The sequence below is a fragment of the Equus quagga genome, chromosome 13 (assembly GCF_021613505.1).
Source record: "Equus quagga isolate Etosha38 chromosome 13, UCLA_HA_Equagga_1.0, whole genome shotgun sequence".
Taxonomy (NCBI): Eukaryota; Metazoa; Chordata; class Mammalia; order Perissodactyla; family Equidae; genus Equus; species Equus quagga.
The window spans coordinates 37,355,214-37,375,272 of record NC_060279.1 but is presented as its reverse complement, the minus strand read 5'-3'; the positions used below and the strand labels follow the sequence as shown (position 1 = coordinate 37,375,272).

General features: G+C 51.5%; 1 protein-coding gene and 1 long non-coding RNA gene across 3 annotated transcripts; one reads left to right on the top strand and one right to left on the bottom strand.

The window, feature by feature from the left end:
- Positions 1–414: 414 nt before the first annotated feature.
- Positions 415–9,139, bottom strand: LOC124250885 (uncharacterized). Of its 2 annotated transcripts, XR_006891644.1 has the most exons (5): positions 8,984–9,139; positions 7,280–7,397; positions 5,645–5,807; positions 3,220–3,785; positions 415–1,952 (listed from the first exon to the last, which is right to left on the bottom strand). It is a non-coding gene; the product is annotated as an uncharacterized LOC124250885 (long non-coding RNA). The 2 variants fall into 2 exon arrangements; XR_006891643.1 differs by lacking the exon at positions 7,280–7,397.
- HAPLN2 (hyaluronan and proteoglycan link protein 2) lies at positions 4,826–9,556 on the top strand. The gene is given in 8 exon segments (XM_046683163.1): positions 4,826–4,844; positions 5,351–5,409; positions 7,263–7,410; positions 7,624–7,829; positions 7,831–7,978; positions 8,161–8,277; positions 8,419–8,601; positions 9,000–9,556. Coding segments are annotated over 6 exon segments (1,074 nt in total). The 5' UTR covers positions 4,826–4,844; positions 5,351–5,409; positions 7,263–7,271; the 3' UTR covers positions 9,281–9,556.
- The last annotated feature ends 10,503 nt before the right edge of the window (positions 9,557–20,059 follow it).

The following is a 20,059-nucleotide window of genomic DNA, read 5'->3' as shown; positions in this document are numbered from 1 at the left end:
CCGAAGGAAGCACAACTGGTGTGTCATAAGGTCCCTGATGTTGCTAATGGGATTGAGCTGCCGGAACGATGGTGTTCCACTGGAGCAGAGGGTGTCCTTAACTACGGGAAGGCACGGAGAGGACTCCTGCTGAGAATGGCCACCTCCTCTCGGTGCCCGTTGCTGGTCCGCTGTGGGCTGGAGTTACACAGTCCCCTGCCCTCAAGGAGGTTCAGGTCAAGGGGAACTCACGGGCTGGTTCCGCCAGGGGATTTGCTGTTCGAGGGAAGCGGAGAGCGTTAGTGTGTGGTCTTCAATATAGGCAAGTTGAGAAGAGGAAAAACACAATTCTTAAGGTTATCTGTTAACTTACGTCAAAGATTTATTTGACTCATTGATGAGGGAACCAGGAAGAAGATAAAAGAGTAGCTTTGAAGAGCATTTGAGCAACAGGGACTTATACAGTCAAGAAGAAAAGGAATGCCAAAATGAGATTGCTAATTTAGATACGAGACTGGTCAACATTCTCGGACAATAAAACGAAAACACTTTTGTGGTTAACCTCTCTGTTGGGCAATACAACCTTATCATTTTATCAACTTCTGCCAGTTAACCACTAACCATACACGACTGTAAGTGTCTGCATCTTTGTCTGTTGTCGATTATTTATCAAATACACTGTAACAACAAAGTTACCCTCCCCGGGAGAGGAAGATGAGTGTCCAGCAAGCTTTTTGGACAATGCTCTAGAGTGATACCAAAAAGACAAAAACGAAAAACTGAGCAATCCGCATTTTACCTTTTCCAAGTTTGGAGGAAATATCCTTTCACAGAAGGGAGGACCTCAGCTAGCTTCTGCGATAAGCTACTGGGTCACTTAGTAGCCATATGACCTTGAACAGACTACCTGCCTTGTCTGGACATCAGGTTCCTTGTCCATAAAATGGGAATAATTATACTGTGGTAGTGTTTATTTCTCCCGTGTGAAGGAAAGTGGAGCTATAAGATAGGGCTCACTTTTTTAAATTATTCAAATTCTATCTGAGAATAGTTGATTAAAACCTGCAAATCTTCTTACTTCTGGGTTTAAGTTTGACTAGTATGAGACTGGGAGGGAGAGTCTGTACCAACGAAAGTCAGACCCAGCCCAGCCCAGCCCAGCCCAGCCACAGTGGGGAGAGAAGCAGGGCTCTGAGCGAGCTTTGGGGTCTGGGAGATAAAACGAGGGGTCAGGATCTCAAGGCCTTGGCAGGGGTGGTCGAACGAAGACGCAGTTTCAGTGGCCCACTTGGATATAGCAGTGAACTGACTGTTACAGACAGGATGAGAGGTGATGTGATTATTAATAAGTAAAATACAATCGTTAAATCTTATTAACCATGAAAATAGCCACTGGACACTTGTCTTTTGCTGTTCTCTGCGCTTTCTATGATTTTACTCTACCCTCGTCTACCTCTGAGGTCGACAGAACAGGTGTTATCCCGCTAGACTGAGAATTCTCTACGGCCGTCTACTTCTGCCCCTCACCTGCTTCTCTGCACAGTGAGGCCCTTCGGAAAAGAAGGACTTGAGAGGAGCACGGCCTGGCCCGCTGCCCCCGCTGCCCCCCAACACCCTCAGAACAGACATGATTGATGAACCTGAACATCTGCCAGGTTGAGATGAGGACAGCATGACACCCCCATCCTATTCCTCTGAGACGTTTCAGAGCCAGGAAGAAGCTGCCCATACAGCCAGCCAGCTCCTCCCTCTGGACATCCTTGGTGCTAGTTTCTAGGTTCTGATCAGTACTGAAGTGGGCACCATGAGGCCCACTTCTCAAGAGCCCCAAATAAAGGGGCTGGAGTGACAAACAGGCGACCAAGCTCTGCCCAGGACTTCCAGGCTGGGCAGGGCAGTCAACATGAGGCACAGTCTCCTGTCAGGGCTCCAGGTGGCATCTGAGGCACTGCAGTGATGTCCTCATGCTCGCCCTAGAGATGGAAATAGAGAGAGTAAGAAGGAGAGAGCTCTTTGGCCCTCTACCCCTTTTTGCCTCTCCTCCCTTCCTCCCTTCCTTCCTCTTCTCCTCTGCTGTTGTCTCAGACTTCCAGGGATCCCAAACTGGGAAACCCCACTGGTTACCCTCACTATATAGAAGGATCCCCCAGCCTCTAACAATGAACTGATTCATAATGTGCTTTTCACTTGATGGAATGCTGTTCCGTCTCCCTCACACCAATAAGTCTCGCTGGGCAGACGTGGTACCTGCTTGGCAATTAAAGACTGAAGCTCCAGGAGCTTGGTAGAGAGTCTTATATGAGGTTAGCATCTGGCTGACACAGGACTCCTCTCATTCCGCTGTTCCTTCCATAGCCCGTGTGACCTCATGCCCCCTCCAGATTGGCAGCCCCTCCAAGGACAGGGACTCCATCTCCCCCTTTCTTCCCACCCTTGACTCTATCCACAATACAAAGTCTGTTCAGGGTACAATGAGGCCTCCTGAGTGGAAAACGGGTCTTTTCAAGGCTGACTCCTTCGGCCTCACTCCCCACATCATCCTGCAGTGGAGCCAGGATCCAGCCCCACAAGAGGCCTGAGCCTGGACCAGAGAGAAGAGAGTGGCCTGGGGGCTGCCAGGGAGGAGGAGAAAGGCCAGGGCCAGCAGAGCAGGAGGGGAGGCTGCCCAGTGGCCTGCAGAGAACGCGGCAGCAGTGTGTGAACATGGATTGTGTCAGAAGGAGCAGGAGCCCTGCTGGGCATACCGAGCCGCTCCCTGCTCTTCCCTCTAAGGTGCCGTTTTGCTAACTCCTCCAGTCCTTCATGCAACAATCCCAGCAGTAAACTGGGACTGTGTTTGCCATCACCAGGGGTCAAGAAAACTGGTCAGCTGTGCCTGGAGGGTGGAGCTGAGTCTGGGGTGTTAGGGAAAGAGGTGCCAGGACTCCACGCTTGTCCTAGAGGGTCCCACCTCACCCTGGTCAGTAGTAGCAGGAGAGGCAGAGGCCTCTCCTCAGAAGACGCTAGTTCAGTGAAAAGACGCCAGCCGGCGCCTGAGCTGTCTCACACCTTCCTCTTTCAGAGAGTCCTGGGGAGACCTAGAAAGGAGCGTGAGCGAGCGAAGCCCAGTTTGGCTCTGCACTACTGACTCATTCCTGGTCTGCTCCTTTCTCATTCCATCCTCAAAGGGTTCTTTCTGCATCGATTGAAGAGTCTAGGCCTTGCTCCCTGCCAAACTCAGGCTTTTATGGATGTACATACCAGAGACTTCCAAACCACAGTTCAGAAGTGATCTGGAGAGAAAGAAGCCGTGGGGAGTGAGCCTGGAATGGTGGCAGCCACGGGCTGCCTCCCACTGTACTGTCCCCCTCTCTGCGGGAGGCTGTTTGTTTGAGTTGGGCGGAAGCCAATCAGATGCGCTGGATCAGGGCGTCCCTGGCTGAGGAGACAGGCGGCTGTTTGTCTTCTCTTGTTGGTCCTTCTCTCTGGGAGGAAGAGGGAAGGGCTTAGAAATGAGGATGGAGCGGAGAGGGAAAAGACAGTCAATCAAATCCTCAAAGAGGACCAGTGGGGTGGGCTCCTTGTTATCAGACACAGGCCCCAGTGAAAACCCCGCAGTTCAGCTAACTCGGAGAGTGGAGGAGAGCAGCGGAAGGCTGATTAGCAGAAAAAGCGGCGATTCTAAGCTTCACTCAACAACCGTGTCTGTGTGGCCTTGGGCAGGTCACTTTCTCCTCCATGTCCTCTTCTTCATCTGGTAACTGAGGAAGCCGAGTGTCCTGAGGTCCCTTCCAGTTCTGAACGTGGATGATTCTAATAGTGCGAAGCTACTGGTGTGAGAGCAGAGAGAAAAGAAGGCTCAGAGGTGATAACGAAGCTTGAAATGTTTCCCAATGGCTGTTTACAGAGCGAGTATTCCCACTGCATTGACAGCGCACAAAAGGGAAAGGGGCTTATTCTGAGTATTGGAAGTGTTCAATATCTTGATCTGGGGGTGGTTAGTTCCATGGTGTGTACGCAAGCAAAAATCGATTGAGCTGTACACTTAGATCTGTGCTCTTTGTTGTATGTAAATTATACCTCAGTAGAAAGGTTTAAAAATGAGCTTAAACTCCAGTAGGAGTTTAGACTTCAGAAAGAACTTCCTAATAAGGGCGACTTCAGAGAAGTGAGTTTCCACCCAGGGAGGCTAAGCGTCAACCTTCTCTTGAGAACTTTAAGATTATCCATCTGTTCTGAAGGAGGAGATGGGGAACCAGGGAACAAATAAGATGACCTCTGTCTTGGAGAGTTTTCCAAAGTTCTTCCATCCCCAGAAATTCCCCTGTCCTTTCCCAGGGACAGAAGAATCCTCCTTGCTGTCTAATTTCCATCTCTTTTATTGCGATTCTAACTCCTCACTCTGCCCTCCATGGAGTCCAGCCATCTCCCTGGCCTCACACAAAATCTCTTTAGAGCCTTGAAGCTTTGAGTACTGAGGGGGACCCCATTTCAACCGTCTCACCAACCACTCTCTCTCCCTCATCCCATTCCCTTCTCCTTGAGGATGTCAGTTCCTGTTCTGAGCCCGCCCCCACCCAGGCCCTTTTTCCGGTGGTGTGTGCCAGCCAGTCCTGCATCCCACATCCCCAGCTGTTGACATTTCGTACCCACAAGATAAAGAAAGGGCCCCTGTTATTCAACAATAGGGGAAGAGACGGAGACAATGGGAAATTGTGCTTCCGATGGGGTGGGGACAGAGAAGGAAAGGACAGACAGACGGACAGCTAGGGGTCTGGATAGAAGGGGTCAGGTTTCTTGAAGCAGCCGGAGGTCCTGGAAGTCTGGTTCCCACCGTGAGAGCCTCTTTCCATAGGCAATGCGCACCCAGACACCGGAGGGTAGAGGTGAGGACTTGGTTCGGGGAGCGGGAGGGAGGCTGCTTAGATGAGGCCCAAATGGAAAGATGGAGGCAGCTGGAGCTTGACAGCTACGGATCTGTAAGCCTTATTTGTAGTTCATCCCCACTCCCATTGGTCCAATCGATCCACCCCTTCTCTGGCCCAAGAGCATCTAGAAGAAACGAGGCACCCAGCTCTCTGCATTCTTCCAGGTAATCATTCCTGGGTTGCCTTCTTTACTCCATCCCCCTTCATGGGTCCCCACCCCTCATCCCGACCCCAGCATCTTCCCCTGGGAGCAGGACAGTGAGCACCACAGATAAAGTGCCCAGTCAAGGGGCTGGACACCTTGGCACCTTGGCATCATCTGTGAGCTCAGAGCAGAAGCCTTTCCTCAAAGGTGCAAAAGGAGTCACCGCACTGATCAGATGTTCAAGTCCTGGAGCTCTAAGGTGCTCAGAACTTACAGGGACCCAAACAACTCCTTCACCTGGAACCTCTTCCTCCAGCAGGACGAAAAACTGCCAATCACTGCTTCCTCCATCTCTGTGAAGAGACCTGCGTCTAACAGGTAGGCAGCGGAGCTGGGGGCCACTCTCTCAGTCTCTGTAAGGGATATGAGGAAGCTATGTGCGTGCCTGCTCTGATGCTTTGAAATACAGATCAGTGATTAAGAGCTCAAGCCTCACTGTCAAATCCAGATTCAAATCCCGGCAAACTCTGCCTCTTACTAACAGTGTGACCTCGCTCAAGTTTCCTAAAATCTGTTTGAGCAGGTATAAAAGGGGATTCATAATCGCTCTTACCTTGTAGGATGGCTGGGAGGAGTAAATATAAAAGCAGACATGTAAAGTGCTCAGAGCAGCTTCAGGCACATTCAGCTTCAAACTTGTGAGTGCCAGCTGTCCCTGCTGCTGGTCCTTCAGTCAGTCTCAGTTCCCACCATCACTCTGAGAAGCAGGTTCTCCTCTACAAGAGAAGTGGTTCTCTCGCTCACGTCCCTGGCCCAGATACTTTCCCTTTTAACCATTGGGAAGTCCTTTCTGTGCCCAAGCCCCATTCTCCTCCTGCAAGCTCCTCTTTGGGCTTCATTTGCAGGAAGATGGAACTCAGCTCCTTAGCTTTTTGGCTCCTCCTCAGCGTTTCCTCCTCTCCCCAGGTCCCAGCTCTCCTTCCCAGAAGTCCTTAGTGTGAACTCATTCATTAACACACATACACACACACACATTTATTTAGCACCTACTGTGTACCAGAAACTATGCTAGGAGCTGCAGATAACAGCTAACACATGCATAGCACTTACCACATATCAGACACTATTTTAAGCATTTTACATATATTATTTCATCTAATCCTCACAACTACCCAGTGAGGTAGCTGTGTATTATTATCCACATTTTACCGATGAGGACATTGGGTCAGAGAGAGGTGAAATAACTCATTCACTCATGCACTTAGGAAGTGGAAGAATCAGATTTAGAAAATGAATAAAGCTTGGTTAAGAGGACCTCTGTACAATTTTTTTAAATGGTCAAGGTGATAAAGAATAGATACAATAAAGAAGGAGGGAAAAACTACTGAAATAGACAATTGTGTTTGAAATTATTTTTTATAACTATAATTTTACACTTTATAATAACTGGAAATCTCAGTGATATAGTCTACATATGCAGATGTATTACTTTCAAATTCATACTGTTAATTTAGCTGCTAATAAAAGTACTTCTAAGAATAAAAAGCCCCCAGTCCACTGCAGTAGGAGAACCAGATGAGCAGATCTCAGTGCACTACAGTGTGGCAGAGTCGGGGGAGAGGAGAGGTTTCCCAGAGGAGGTGAGGCCCACACTGATGTCTGTGAGGAGGCGAGGGTGAACTTGGGCTGTCTCGGAGCCAGAAGGTCAACATGTCTGGAGCACAATGCAGAGGGCACAGGGGGTGGGGGTGATGTTGGATGTGCAGGGAGGCTGGACCACAGAGAGCCTTGGAAGCTGTGGTTAGGGGACTAGACTTTATCCTCAGGGCAACAGGAGCCACTGTTTTAAGCAGGAGAGTGACAAGATCATACTCATCCTGGCTGCAGATGGAGAATGGGTGCTGGGAGAGGATAGAGACGAGCTGGCAATCCAGATGGCAGGACTTGGGAGGTAGCACTTGTGATGAGAAGGGGATAGGGAGAGGAGATGCTAAATCAGGACCAGCTGCCTGAAAAGATGTGAGCGAGGAAGAGGGACGGGCCCAGGAGGTCGGGGTGTGGGTGGGGGTGTGGGGAGGACTGTCACTGCCCCCCCCCCCGTCCCACATCGTCTTCCTTTTGCCACCAACAGCAGTCCCTTTCTCTGCCCCCATGGCTTCCAGCTGGACAGTCCCCTCTGAGGAACCCCTGATGGGAGTTCATCTCCAACCCTGCCCCCCTCATTCCCTTAGTCCTAAGGAATGCCCACCCTTTGTGCCCTACGGGCGGTGCTGGGCGGACTCCTCGTCATGCCAGGCTGGCTCGCGCTCCCCACGCTCTGCCGCCTCCTTCTCCCTTGGACCGTCACCGTCGTCTTCCACAAAGCCCTGGGGGACCCAGGTAAGACCTCAGCCCAGCCCAGAATCTGGGGGACAGTTGGGGAGAGGCTCCGGGTGTGGAAAAGGCAGCTGTCTGACGTACACAGGGAGCGAGAGTCACTGCTGAGTGGGAGAGGGACGAGAGGGGGTGGGGAGTCTGGGGAACGGGGTCTGGATGGGCATTTGGGGCAGTGACGGTCAGGGGGTTCCTGCCACTGTGGCCCCCTCTGCTCAGCATCCCACCTTGGCCCCCACTACCTCCTGCCCCCCATCCACGAGGTCATTCACTCTCGTCGTGGGGCCACGGCCACGCTGCCCTGCGTCCTGGGCACCCCGCCTCCCAGCTACAAGGTACGCTGGAGCAAAGTGGAGCCGGGGGAGCTCCAGGAAACGCCGATCCTCATCACTAACGGACTGCACGCCCGGGGCTATGGACCCCTGGGGGGGGCGCGCCAGGATGCGGAGGGGACATCGTCTAGACGCCTCCCTGGTCATCGCGGGCGTGCGCCTGGAGGACGAGGGCAGGTACCGCTGTGAGCTCATCAATGGCATCGAGGACGAGAGCGTGGCGCTGACTCTGCGCCTGGAGGGTGAGGCTCTTCGGTTCCCGCCCCGCTCCTTTCCTGCCACCTCATCTCGGGTCACCCAGGGCTCCTCCCCCAGCGTCTCCCCCTCCCGCCTCGGGGTTCCCCCAGCCCTCTCTCCTTGGCTGCCCGGTTCCTTCCCCTCCCCCCGTCTGCCAGCTCTCCCCAGGCTGTCCGCCACCCCCTAGGTGTGGTGTTTCCGTACCAGCCCAGCCGGGGCCGGTACCAGTTCAATTACTACGAGGCGAAGCAGGCGTGCGAGGAGCAGGATGGACGCCTGGCCACCTACGCCCAGCTGTACCAGGGTGAGCGGCGGAACCTGGGCACTGCCTAGGCCCTCTCCGGGCTGTCACATGCGCCCCAGTGGAGGCGAGCTCCGGGCCTGACTCCTGCCTGTGAGGCCTCTAATCCCCCGGACCATCCCCGCCCCTGCCATCTCCCGCCAGCGTGGACCGAGGGTCTGGACTGGTGTAACGCGGGCTGGCTGCTCGAGGGCTCCGTGCGCTACCCCGTGCTCACGGCGCGCGCTCCGTGCGGCGGCCGCGGTCGGCCCGGGATCCGCAGCTATGGGCCCCGCGACCGGAAGCGCGACCGCTACGACGCGTTCTGCTTCACCTCTGCGCTGGCAGGTGCGCGCTGGGCGAGCTACCCGGGAGGGGGCGGAGCCTGACGGGCTGCGGAGGAGGGGCCCTGGCGCGCGAGGGAGGCGGGGCGGGGCGAGCGAGGCTAAGACGGCGACTTGGGGCGGGGTCTGAAGAATGGGGCGGGGAAAGTACCACGCAGGAGGCTTGAGATCGGTGGCCGCCTCTCTGTCTCGTCAAAAAGTCCCCCCCTCCGTCACTCCGCCCACCCAGGTTCCAGCCCGCCTCCCGCAACCTCACCCACACCCCGTACCTCGATACTCCCACTCCTGCTACCCAAGCTCGGTCCCGCCCCTCCTCTGCCCGTGCTCCCTGGGGGTCTGAATCCCCGCCGCACCCAGCCCTGCCCCGCTCTCGGCCAGTCGCTGACCTGCTCTGGTCCCCAGGCCACGTGTTCTTCGTGCCCGGGCGGCTGACGCTGTCTGAGGCCCACGCGGCGTGCCGGCGGCGCGGGGCCGTGGTGGCCAAGGTCGGGCATCTCTACGCCGCCTGGAAGTTCTCGGCGCTGGACCAATGCGACGGCGGCTGGCTGGCGGACGGCAGCGTGCGCTTCCCCATCACCACGCCGCGGCCGCGCTGCGGGGGCCTCCCGGATCCCGGAGTGCGCAGCTTCGGCTTCCCCAGACCCCAGCAGGCCGCCTACGGGACCTACTGCTACTCCGAGTAGCGGCCCAGAGCCCCCCCTCCAGAGCGCACGACAAAGCCTGGGAGTCGTGGCGGGGTCTCTCGCCGCCCCTTTCCCACGAGCCTGCCTTATCGCCAGACAAGGAGGAGCCCCTTCTGACCCGCCTTCCCGGCCGGTAGAGGGCTGCGGGCAGCGAGCAGATCCCGGCTGGCCGGGCGGTGGGGAGGGAGGTGGTGGCGCCCCCCGTGGCGGGGTGTGCGTGTACCACCCTCGGCCCCGCGGATCGAGGACCGGCCAGCAAACCAAGCAGTGACTACTAGGGGACGGAATGGGTGCCCAGGGGGCATTAACTGACCTCTGTAAACAGCAATAAAATAACTTAGGGACTTTTTGTGTTGGGCGAAGCTGTAAGTGCGGCGATGCGTCGGGGGAGGGGGAGGGATGAAGGGGACCCAGAGGGCTGACTGCGCGGCAAGGAAGACAGAGTAAGAGGAGGGGCTACTGCTGCCGAGGAGTGAGGCTGCAGGAGAGTGGAGATTGAGAGGAGAGGACACCAAAAGGCCGAAGGAGAGTTGGAGACGCCGGAACAGTCGCGAGAGAACCCAGCAGTATTGTTTCGCCAGGCCCCATGCGGGGGCGCCACACACTCACCTAAGATTACTCTGGTTCAAATCCGCCAGGAGCGCTCCAAACCCCCAGGCCTACCCTCGGGGCACCACAGAACAAATATGAGATGCACCTAAACATACTTCAAAATGTGTTTTTATCCTGCCAGTCTCCCAGAAGGGTTTGCAGAACAACTAGAAAGGTAATACCATTGCTACAATTGACAGGCAAGTTAGCCTGCGGAAGGAGGCGGCGGCCAACACCGGCAACAACAGGGTCACCGCAGGATTGATACTTCAGGGTGATGGGCGTTCGGTTTAACGTTCCCCACCAGCACGGCCGTCCAGGTGGAGAGGGAAACTGGACCAGTAACATTCTTAACATCTGGCTAGAGGAAACATACTAGTAATTCAAGAGACAAACTCTAATGTCATTAATCCATTTTTCTTTACACTACGTTTATTCTACTCAAGGAATCTACACCACAAAAAGCCTGGGCTAGACAGTAGTAATGACTGGAGCCAAGGGTATGAACATCCCAATGGCCCTGGATATGTGTTGTAAAATTGCTTTCCAAGAGGGTTCTTGCTATAATTGCTAGAGAATTCATCCCATGGGACTTTTATAAGGACAGAGAATGATTGAACAGCATCTTCAATAACCCTCATATAGCAAGTGAAATCTTTGTGCCAGTTCCTAAGCTCCGGTTTTTCTCATCTTGGTCATGGGATAGTAACATCTGCCTCCCCAGGTTTTTGTGGCGAGTAACTGAGACAATGCACGTACCGGGTAGTACATGCCTGGTACACATAAAAGGCACTCAGTAAGTGGTAACTATAATAATTAATGATTATTATTATGACAATAATAACAGAACAACAATAATTATTATTATTCAGGTTCTTACCAGGTAGCCTGTGGGATTGATTGCTGTCTGGCACTATTTTAGTCAAGATAAGCTAAATTATACTGTGATAACAAATAACCTCCAAATCTCAGTGGCTTAGAACAACGAAGTTTCATTTCTTGCTCAGTCTACCTATGTGCTGTGGTCAAAAAGTGGACTCTTCTCAGTTTAGTTATTCAGGGACCCAGGCTGATAGAGCAGCCACCAGCTCAATGCCATCAATCACCAGAAGAAAAAAATTAAAAGAGCTCTGGAGGGTCTTACAGTTAATGGCTACAGCCCAGAAGGGACACCTGTCCCTTGTGTTCACAAACCATTCTCCAGAACTAATCACATGGCCCCACTCAACCACAAGGGGGCAGGAAAGAGCAATCCTGCTTAGGCCTAGAATAGAGCTGGAAATACTTGATGAACAGCATCAGCACCAGCATCTACACAAGAATCAATTTAGAGGGCAGTCTAGATTCTGAGACATACTGGTAGTCACCCACTCGCCCACTGCTCTTCTGGGTTTCTAAGTTCTGACCTATTCTGGAGTCAGAGCCCCAGAAAGCCAAGATCCTGGGCCCAGCTACTCAGCCTGCAGAAAGATGGCTTTTCTTTAGTGTGACGTCTCAGCCTTTGTCAAGAGACTACATGAGAAATGGTCATGGGAGGAGCTTTTCACTTGCTGCAAAGCTCTGTTTCTTCACCCATAAAGACACATGACCACTAATTCTTACAACTACGTCTCATATTGCTATTATTATTATTATTATTATTTTGCAGGGGAAGATTTGCCCTGAGCTAACATCTGTTGACAATCCTCCTCTTTTTTTTTTTTTTCCTCCTCAAAGCCCCAGTGCATGGTTATATAGCCTAGTTGTAATTCCTTCTGTTTCTTCTATGTGAACTGCTGCCGTAATATGGCAACTGACAGACAAGGGGTGTGGTTCCACCACTGGGAAACTAACCCAGGCTGCTGAAGCGGTGAGCGTCGAACTTTAACTGCCAGGCCATCAGGGCTTGCTCATACTATTTTTTTTATTATAGAGAATTTCCAACATACACATAAATATAGAGACTAGTATAATGATCCACTTCATCATCCAGCTCGACCATTTCAAGTTTCTGCCCTTCCTGTTTTATGAATCCTCTCACTTGTGTTTGTTTTTGTGGAGTATTCTAAAGCAAATCCCAGACAGCCTACCATTTCACCTGTAATTACTCAGTACGTATTTCTAACATACAGTGACTTTTTAAAGTAACCGTAATTCCATCATCACACTCCCCCAACAAAATTAAATTAATTTTATCTAATATTTGGTTCATGATCACTTTCCCCTGAATGTCTAAAAAACACAATTTTGTAGTTGATTTGCTCAAACCAGGATCCAACAAAGCTTTATACACTGCACTTGATTAATTTTTTAAGTATCTTTGAAGCTATAATACTTCTTCCTCTTTCGTTTTATCTATGCCCTTTTGTTTGTTCAAGAAACTGGGTCATTTTCTAGTCAATTTTCTCACATTCTGGATTTGGCCGAGTGTATCCTTGTGGTGTCGTTTAACATATTCCTCTGTCCCCTGCAATTATATTTAGAAGTTTGATTAAATTTACATTTACTTTTTTTTCCAGGAATATTTTATGAATGATGCTGTATGCTTCCTCTTTCATTCCATCAGGAGGCACATGGTGTCTGGTGGTTGTAGTAAAATAGTGATGCTTAGGTTGAGCGGTAAATTCAGGTAGTGTCAGTCTGACTCATTCATTATAAAGTTCCTCAGTGTATTAGTTTCCTACAGCTGCTATAACAAAGTATCACAAACTTGGTGGCTTAAGACAATAGAAATGTATTCTTTTACCATTCTGCAGGCCAGAAGTCCAAAGTCAAGGCATCAGCAGTGTCACACTCCCTCTGAACACTCTAAGGAGAATTCTTTCTTGCCTCTTCCGTCTTCTGGTGGCTGGTGGCATTCCATGGCTTCTTTGGCTGCCTCTGTGGTCACGTTGCCTCCTCATCTTCATGTGTCTGTGTCTTCTCTTCTGTCTCTTATAAGGACACTCGTCACTGGATTTTCCCCACCTGGCTAATCCAGCATGATCTTATCTCAAAACTATTAACTGAATTTAGGGAACGAATTCAGATAATGAACTGCATCTGCAAAGACTTTTTCCAAACAAGTTAACATTCAGAGGTTTCAGGAGTTAGGACGTGGACATATTTTTTGTGGCCACCATTTAATCTACTACACCCATCAACTTTTTATCTAATGGTTACTGATGATCATTGTCTAGATACCTTGTTTCACTATCTCATTAGCAAAAGAGAGATATTCTAATTTTGTCATTCCTCCTTCATTTATTCGCTGTGAATCATCTATGAAGAAAAATTTTCTTCATCAACTATTTTGTTATTCTGACATATAACCCATTCAGGAAAGGTAGGGTTAAGGCTTGGTTCGCTTCCATTTGTCTTAGATAGGTGCTATAGAATGAATGTTTGTGGCCCCCCAAATTCCTATGTTAGAACCCTAATCCCTAACGTGATGGTTTTGGAGATGGGGCCTTTGGGAGGTAATTAGGGCATGAGGGTGGAGCCCTCACCATGGGATTCGTGCCCTTATAAGAAGAGACTCAGGGGAGCTTGCTTCCTCTCTCTGCTCTCCACCACGTGAGCATACAACAAGAAGATGGCCATCTGCAAACCAGGAAGTGGGTTCTCACCAGACACCAGACCTGCCGGCCTCCAGAACTGTGAGAAATAAACCTTTGTTGTTTAAGTCACCCAGTCTCTGGCGATTCGTTATAGACAGCGGGGTTCCCCCAAAGCAGATGTGAGTCAAGACTTTGAGTACAAGTAGTTTATTTGGTAGGTCATGCTAAGTGGCACCGGGAGAGGGATGGGGAAGTGGAAGCAGGAAAGGGAAGGAAGCCCGTGAAAGCTGTGAATAGAGCAGGTGGAGCAGCTGGGCTCGATCCTGCGGGGGTATTCTGGAAGACAGCGTAGAGCCTGTCTCAGAGAAGCCCACCCAAGCGGCAAAGAAACTAGGGTATTGTCGGTCAGCTTCCTGTCTGTTGGTTGAGGGCTGCTTCTGGGAACATTAACCCTCCAGCACTCCTGGCTAGCCCTGCACACAAACGTGCTCCCGCAGCCAGAAAGCAAGCCCTCAGGCAGAGGCACAGATGTTCACCGAGAAGCCTTCTCCTTGTAGGTAGAGGTGAATGCTGAAGGATGTGGGTCACAGCTGCAATCCACCCTTTGCACCGCTCAGATCTGTTTGTGCCCCCCAGTTAAGTTCACTTTGTCCTGTCGCTGATTCTTCAAGGTCATGGCTGATAACAATTTCTAATTCTTTAAAAAGAAAGTCTTACAACAGGAGGGCTAGTGGGACAAACTACAGTAACTGTTGCTGCAGTCGGTTCCAAGGCTGTAATCAATGTTCAACATCTCCCTCCTCTACGATTCATTCTGTTGGTCTCTGGGGCTTTCACAATGGAAAAACCCAGACCTTCAGCCCTGATGGCCTCAACCTTTCATTACCATGCCCTTGACAGGCAAACATTGCTGCAACTGCCTGGCCACAGTTACCACTGGACAGGGGATAATCAAGATCAAATATCTGCCAACCGGTCAATTGGCATGAATGGCCCAAAATGACCCCGTGGCTGCTGTATCCTGGGGTTTAGTGATACCCTTACTGTGACCCCTGGCAGGTGCATCTCCCACCCCAGGAACTAGGGCATCTAATCCTGCAGAGCCTAAATTTATAGGGACAAGAAGCACAAATTTCCCAAGTGGGTCGCTGACTGATGGTGAAAGGGTTATTGCTACTTCCACACCCTGGTTCCTGTACCCATGATTTCTAGCTCTCTGGGACACAGCACCACATAATGGCCATTGGTTCAAAATATATACAGCATTTTGAAGGCCAGTATCCCAGTCTTAGAGGATGTTTTCCCCAAACTGGTGTTTAGATGTGCTGTAAAGAGGCCATACTAATGTCAGACTGGCAGTTTTGAGGTGATGTGGTATATTGCAGGGCCAGTGGGTCCTGTGGTCATGTGCCCATTGTCACAGTTCCTTCACTGTAAAGTGGATCCTCTTGGTTAGAGGTGATACTATATGAGATCTCATAAGGATAAATAATTTACTTTATATCCTTGGATATTGGTGGTGGCCAAGGCACTTGGGCAGGGAAGGCAAATTCATATCCAGAATATGCATTAATCCCAGTAAAGAGATATTACTCCCCCCTCCAGATGGAAAGAGATACACTGTAATCATCCTGCCTCCCAGTGGCTGGTTGGTGTCCTTGAGGGATGGTACCATGTTGAGGGTTTAGCGTCTGTCTCTGCTGCTGATAGGCCAAGCATCCAGCAATGGCAGTAGCTAGGTCAGCTTGGTGAAAGGGAGCCTGGCTGGTGGGCCTTGCATAGTCTCCATATCTACTGCCACAACTACTCCATTCATGGGCCCATTGTGCAAGCCCTGGCGTGGCAGAGGACAAAGGCTGGCTGTTACCCACTGGCGTTCTTCTGTCCGCCTGGCTGTTCAGTGCCTTCTCTGCAGTGAATATTCTTTAAGGGCACTGCCACAAGACACAATGCCCACTCCTGTAAGTCCATCCATATAGCTCTTCCCTAGACTTCCTTATCCCCAAACTTCCAGTCTGGGTCTTTCCTGGCCTGACCAACCAACCAAGCCATTTGCCACTGCTCGAGAGTCCGTGTATGCACTCCCCTCAAGTCTCCTCTCTCACTGTAAAGTAGGTGGCTGGTGTACTGCTTGGAGCGTCCTCCTGGGAGGGTTTCCCCTCACCACCGTCTTTCAGGGCCACCCCTGAGCAGGGCTGCAGGGCGGCAGCAGTCCGTGTTTAGTTCCCATCAATGTATCAAAGTGGCCCATCCATGAACCGGGCCTGGGCTTCTTCCTCCTCTGAAGCCTGATCACAGAGAAGCCCCACAGGGCCATAGCGCAAGCTGAGAGAGAGGCAGGTGCAACAGAGATCGATAATGTGGGAGTTTGGGCCTCCTGCTCACGTAGCTGACTTGTGCCCTCTGAACACGCTCACACCCAATCACAATGTACCATTTTGGATTCTGCTGTGCCCACCCACATGTGCTCATGACTTGGTGGGTGTGAAAATTCGCAGATCTTAATAGGAAAGTATGACAGGGAAGGGAAGGAATCCAATAAATAATTGAGTAAATAATCCAGATAATTGAGCAGGTGATGTCTGTGAGCAGCTGGAGCTCAAAGCTGCTGGGAGCTCTGGGGCACTGTGGCCCTTGCCTCACAGTGTTCCCACCTGAGAGCTGAGGGGGCTGGGGTCTTTAGTCTGCCACCTCCCCTCTGTCACAGTTCAGGGCTGTTTCCAGGGGCATCAACTCTCGGATACTTCTGACTTGCCACGCCCTTGGGCGGAGCACACCTCCATGGTCAGAAACAAATCCTCAGGCGGTCAGCAGCCTTTGGCTTGTTGAGGGGGCAGCTGGGCGGGGCACCAACAGTATCTGCTATATGCTGATTTCATTTCCAAAATCGTGAGTCGGTGCCTATAAATGTCCAAAGGTGAGAGGTGATTTTATTTTTTAGTATCATTATGAACTCACGGACTTTTTACATATTTGATGTGGTTCAATTTCTTACAGTCCTTATTCATCTTAATCCTGAAGTTGTTTCCTCTTTGGCCAGTGGCAGTCTTCTCAAGTTGGCCACTGGGTCCTTTTTTTTTTCCCCCCTTTTTCTCCCCAAAGTCCCCCTGGTACATAGTTGTATATTTTTTTTACTTGTGGGTCCTTCTAGTTGTGGCATATGGGATGCCACCTCAGCATGGTCTGATGAGTGGTGCCATGTTTACGCCCAGGATCCGAACCAGTGAAACCCTGGGCCGCTGAAGCGGCGCACGCAAACTTAACCACTTGGCCACGGGGCCGGCCCCTGGGTCCTTTTGACATGAACTTGATCAGAGTCCTACAAGTTCCCTATTCTGAAGTATGACAAGCTATCCTGCCCCAGACCTGGAGTTTCTCCAAAGAGTCCTGGTTCCTTTCAGTGGAAAGTATTATTTAAAGGCCACCGTCCGGGCACAAGGGATAGTCATTGTTGTCGGGCTGTCACTGCTTCTAAGCCTTTTCAGTAGACAGGAGATATATATACAGACCATGAGTTCGTGCTGTTATTTCCATTCAGACTCAAGATTGATAGTTTCTGCTTAACTTTCCTTTGCTTACACTGAAAATCTTAGTTCCTACTAAAATTACTTCTTTGCTCTATCACAATAAATAGTGCTTTTCAAAATTATAATGCCAACAGTAAGATTTCTCCATGGTTCTTTTTGTTCCTAGAGATGTATAGTCAAAATGCTGAGTTTTATAATCACTTGAGAGAAAATTCTTCTCTGTGGCTTTGCCTCCAACTTCATGCACAATTAGGTGCGTTTATTTCAGTTTGTTTTAGATTTTTAGGGATCACAGCACTTTCCTTCTTTTTATTTCATCTCAAATTAATTTAATTCTGTCAAATTTTGTTTTAATTGTATAAAACATTTACATAGTCCCAACATCAGAACCATGAGACAAGGTGTTATTCCCATTTTACAGGTAAAGAAACTGAGGCTCAGAGAGATTAGCAGCTGCCCAGCATCATAGAAGCGTGGGTGGTCTTCCCCATGGGAGGAAGGGAGAGGGGCTGCAGGGAGCCTGCAGACGGGATGGACTTTTTCTCAAGAAGTAGACTTGGAGGTGCTCAGAGCTGAGCCTTCCAGGTCCTTTAGCCATTCTCTGTGGGACAGGCCAGTGGTCTCTTCTGAACACAGAGTCTGCGCCCCTCAAAGCAAGGGGGACGGTTGGCTCCTGCTCACGCAGCAGGGATCCTTCCCCAGTGTTGGCCAGCCTGTAGGTCCCACTGCTGTCTCCCCACCACCCCGCTTCCCCTCCCACCCCCCCACCTGTGTTCAGCTGCAGGAGCCCTCAGAGTTATACCCAGCCGTTCCCTGGCCTGGGCCGGGGCACCCCCCCACCACCGCCTGGGCCAGGGTCCCGTGCTTCCTGGCCCCTTTCAGAAGCTATCAAAGCCCCCATTCTCTGAACACAGCTGTCCCAGTGTTCAGTGCCCCATCCATCCCCCCTCTTCAGCCCCACTCCCACGTCCCCGTGGCATAGGACCCAGGTGTCTGTGTGATGCGCTGGGCCTCAGAGAGGAGCTAAGCTGCCTGGGCCCCCATCCCAAAGTCTGGGGAAGTGAGGGCAGGTGTTCAAGGGGCTGGAAGGACAGGCTTTCACCATGGCCACTGTGGGTGGGAATCCAGCGAGGAAGGCCCAGGGTTAACACTGGAGGTGGAGGGAGCTGGGGATGCTAGAACTTACGGGGAGATTCTGTTTCTTCAACTCGGGTCATGGCCTCAGCTTTGGCCTGGATTGGGAGGGCGGCCAGAGATTGATTGCTCCCATGCAGGGGGCTGGGGGACGAGCCAGCTGGGCTGCACGTGGAAGAGGACGGGGAGCTGCCCCCACTCTCCCTCCTTCTCTCTTTCTTCTCTCCTCCTCCCCTACTTTCTCTCCCCTGAGAGAGACAGCTGGGGGCCCTAGCAAGAACCCTGGCCTGGGAGTCAGGAAACTTGCTTTTTGGTCACGGTCAGTCAATTACATGCTGTGTGACACTAGATAGTCACTTTGCCTCTTTGGGTCTCAGTTTCCTTGTGCAGAAGATACCTAAGGTTCCCTGAGACATTCTCCTCCTGTTACCGGGGGAGGAGGTTCTACTTGAAATCTGACTTTCATTCTTCATGCTTCCATTGATACCGTTTGCTTCCAGCCAGTCCCTGAGGATCCCATTCTGAGACACAGAGGGGATGGTCTTGGTTCTTGCCTCTGCTCAGAAAAGGAATAGAAATGGGGTGGGGGGGGGGGGGTCACACGGGCATAGGTCAAGATGCAAATGAAGACAATAAGGAGAGTCTTTGACCAGCCACTGACAGTTCAAAATGCAGGTTAGACTTCAGTATGAACTTTCACAGCTAGAAATTTTGAAAAAGTCTTGGGGAGGTGCTCTTTTCCTCCTTTGAAAAATCCTCAGGAAAAGACTCCTTTCTCAGATAATGAGCCCTCTGTCCCATCACAGGGGACTGGACCACTGATCTCCTGGGCAGGACATCTGGTGCAGACTAGGGGGTGCATGTGTGTGTGTGACTAGCAAAGGAAAAGAATTTTCCTGAGCCCAAGCCATGGGCCAGGGGCTTCCTTGCTGGAGCCCAAGTGCAGCAGATATTACCCAGCGCAGTAGATACAGTTCAGCCCACGTACAGAAGAGGAAACAGTTTCAGAGAAACTAAGACCTTCCCAAGGTTTGGCCACTGCAAATGGCAAAACAGGATTTTGACCTCAGTGCCCACGATTCCAGAATCCTGGCTCTCACCAAGATCTTCACAGCAGCAGCTGTCTGCTCTCTCACCGTGTCTGGTTTCCCACCAGGGGTCTGCCTCTTGGAACAGACTGTCTGGTACCAGCCCTTGTCCAGACCCAGGTGCTGCTGGTCTCTGCCAAGGTTGGCCTCCTCTAGGGCACCAAAGTGTGTGCCCACAGTTCTAGTCATGAGGTGGGGTGGTGAGGAAGGTCACTTTCTCTTTCTCCGGTCACAGCCAGGTTTCCCCAAGGCAAGAACTGTGGTTACATGTGAGCCACCACTGGGATTGAATTTCAGCCTCCTGGTTGCCTGGCCCCGCCTGGCTGTCAAGCCCGGTGGAGCCCATGTGGAGACGAGCTGAGCCCTCGTGTGGGGGCAGGCTAGATGCAGGCACCCATGCTGAGACTGTCCTGGGCCGGGGGGGGGGGGGGGGGGGGCTGGTCTCTTTCAGCTCAGAGAGGCAAGGTCTGAGGAGCAAAGGAAGGTCCTAGGGCTACCCAGACACTGCCCAGATCTGTCTCCAAAGGCCTTCCCAGCTACCCCCTCTCCACTAGAGGACTTGGGACAGCATTCCCAAGGCCTAAAAGAGTGCCTGGCCTATAGTAGACATTCAGCTAATATTTATTTAGTAAAATGAATAAACTGAGGTCTCTTCCTCCCCAGACTCTCCCAGCACCTTGCTCTGTCCCCTTCAGTCTCGCATCCCTTCCTGGGGCATTTCTCTCACTGAGGGACCATCCTGCCCATCACCCACAAGTCTTTTTGTCCTGTCTCTACAATAGATGGGTCTCCGGGGGAGGGGCCAGAATTCTGCCCTTAGATCCACAAGGATGTGATAAGGAGTCTTTTTGTGAGCTTCTCAAACCCTTTGGAACCGAGTGCACAGCCCTAGGAGTGGAAGCCCAGAAGTGGCGAGTGGGG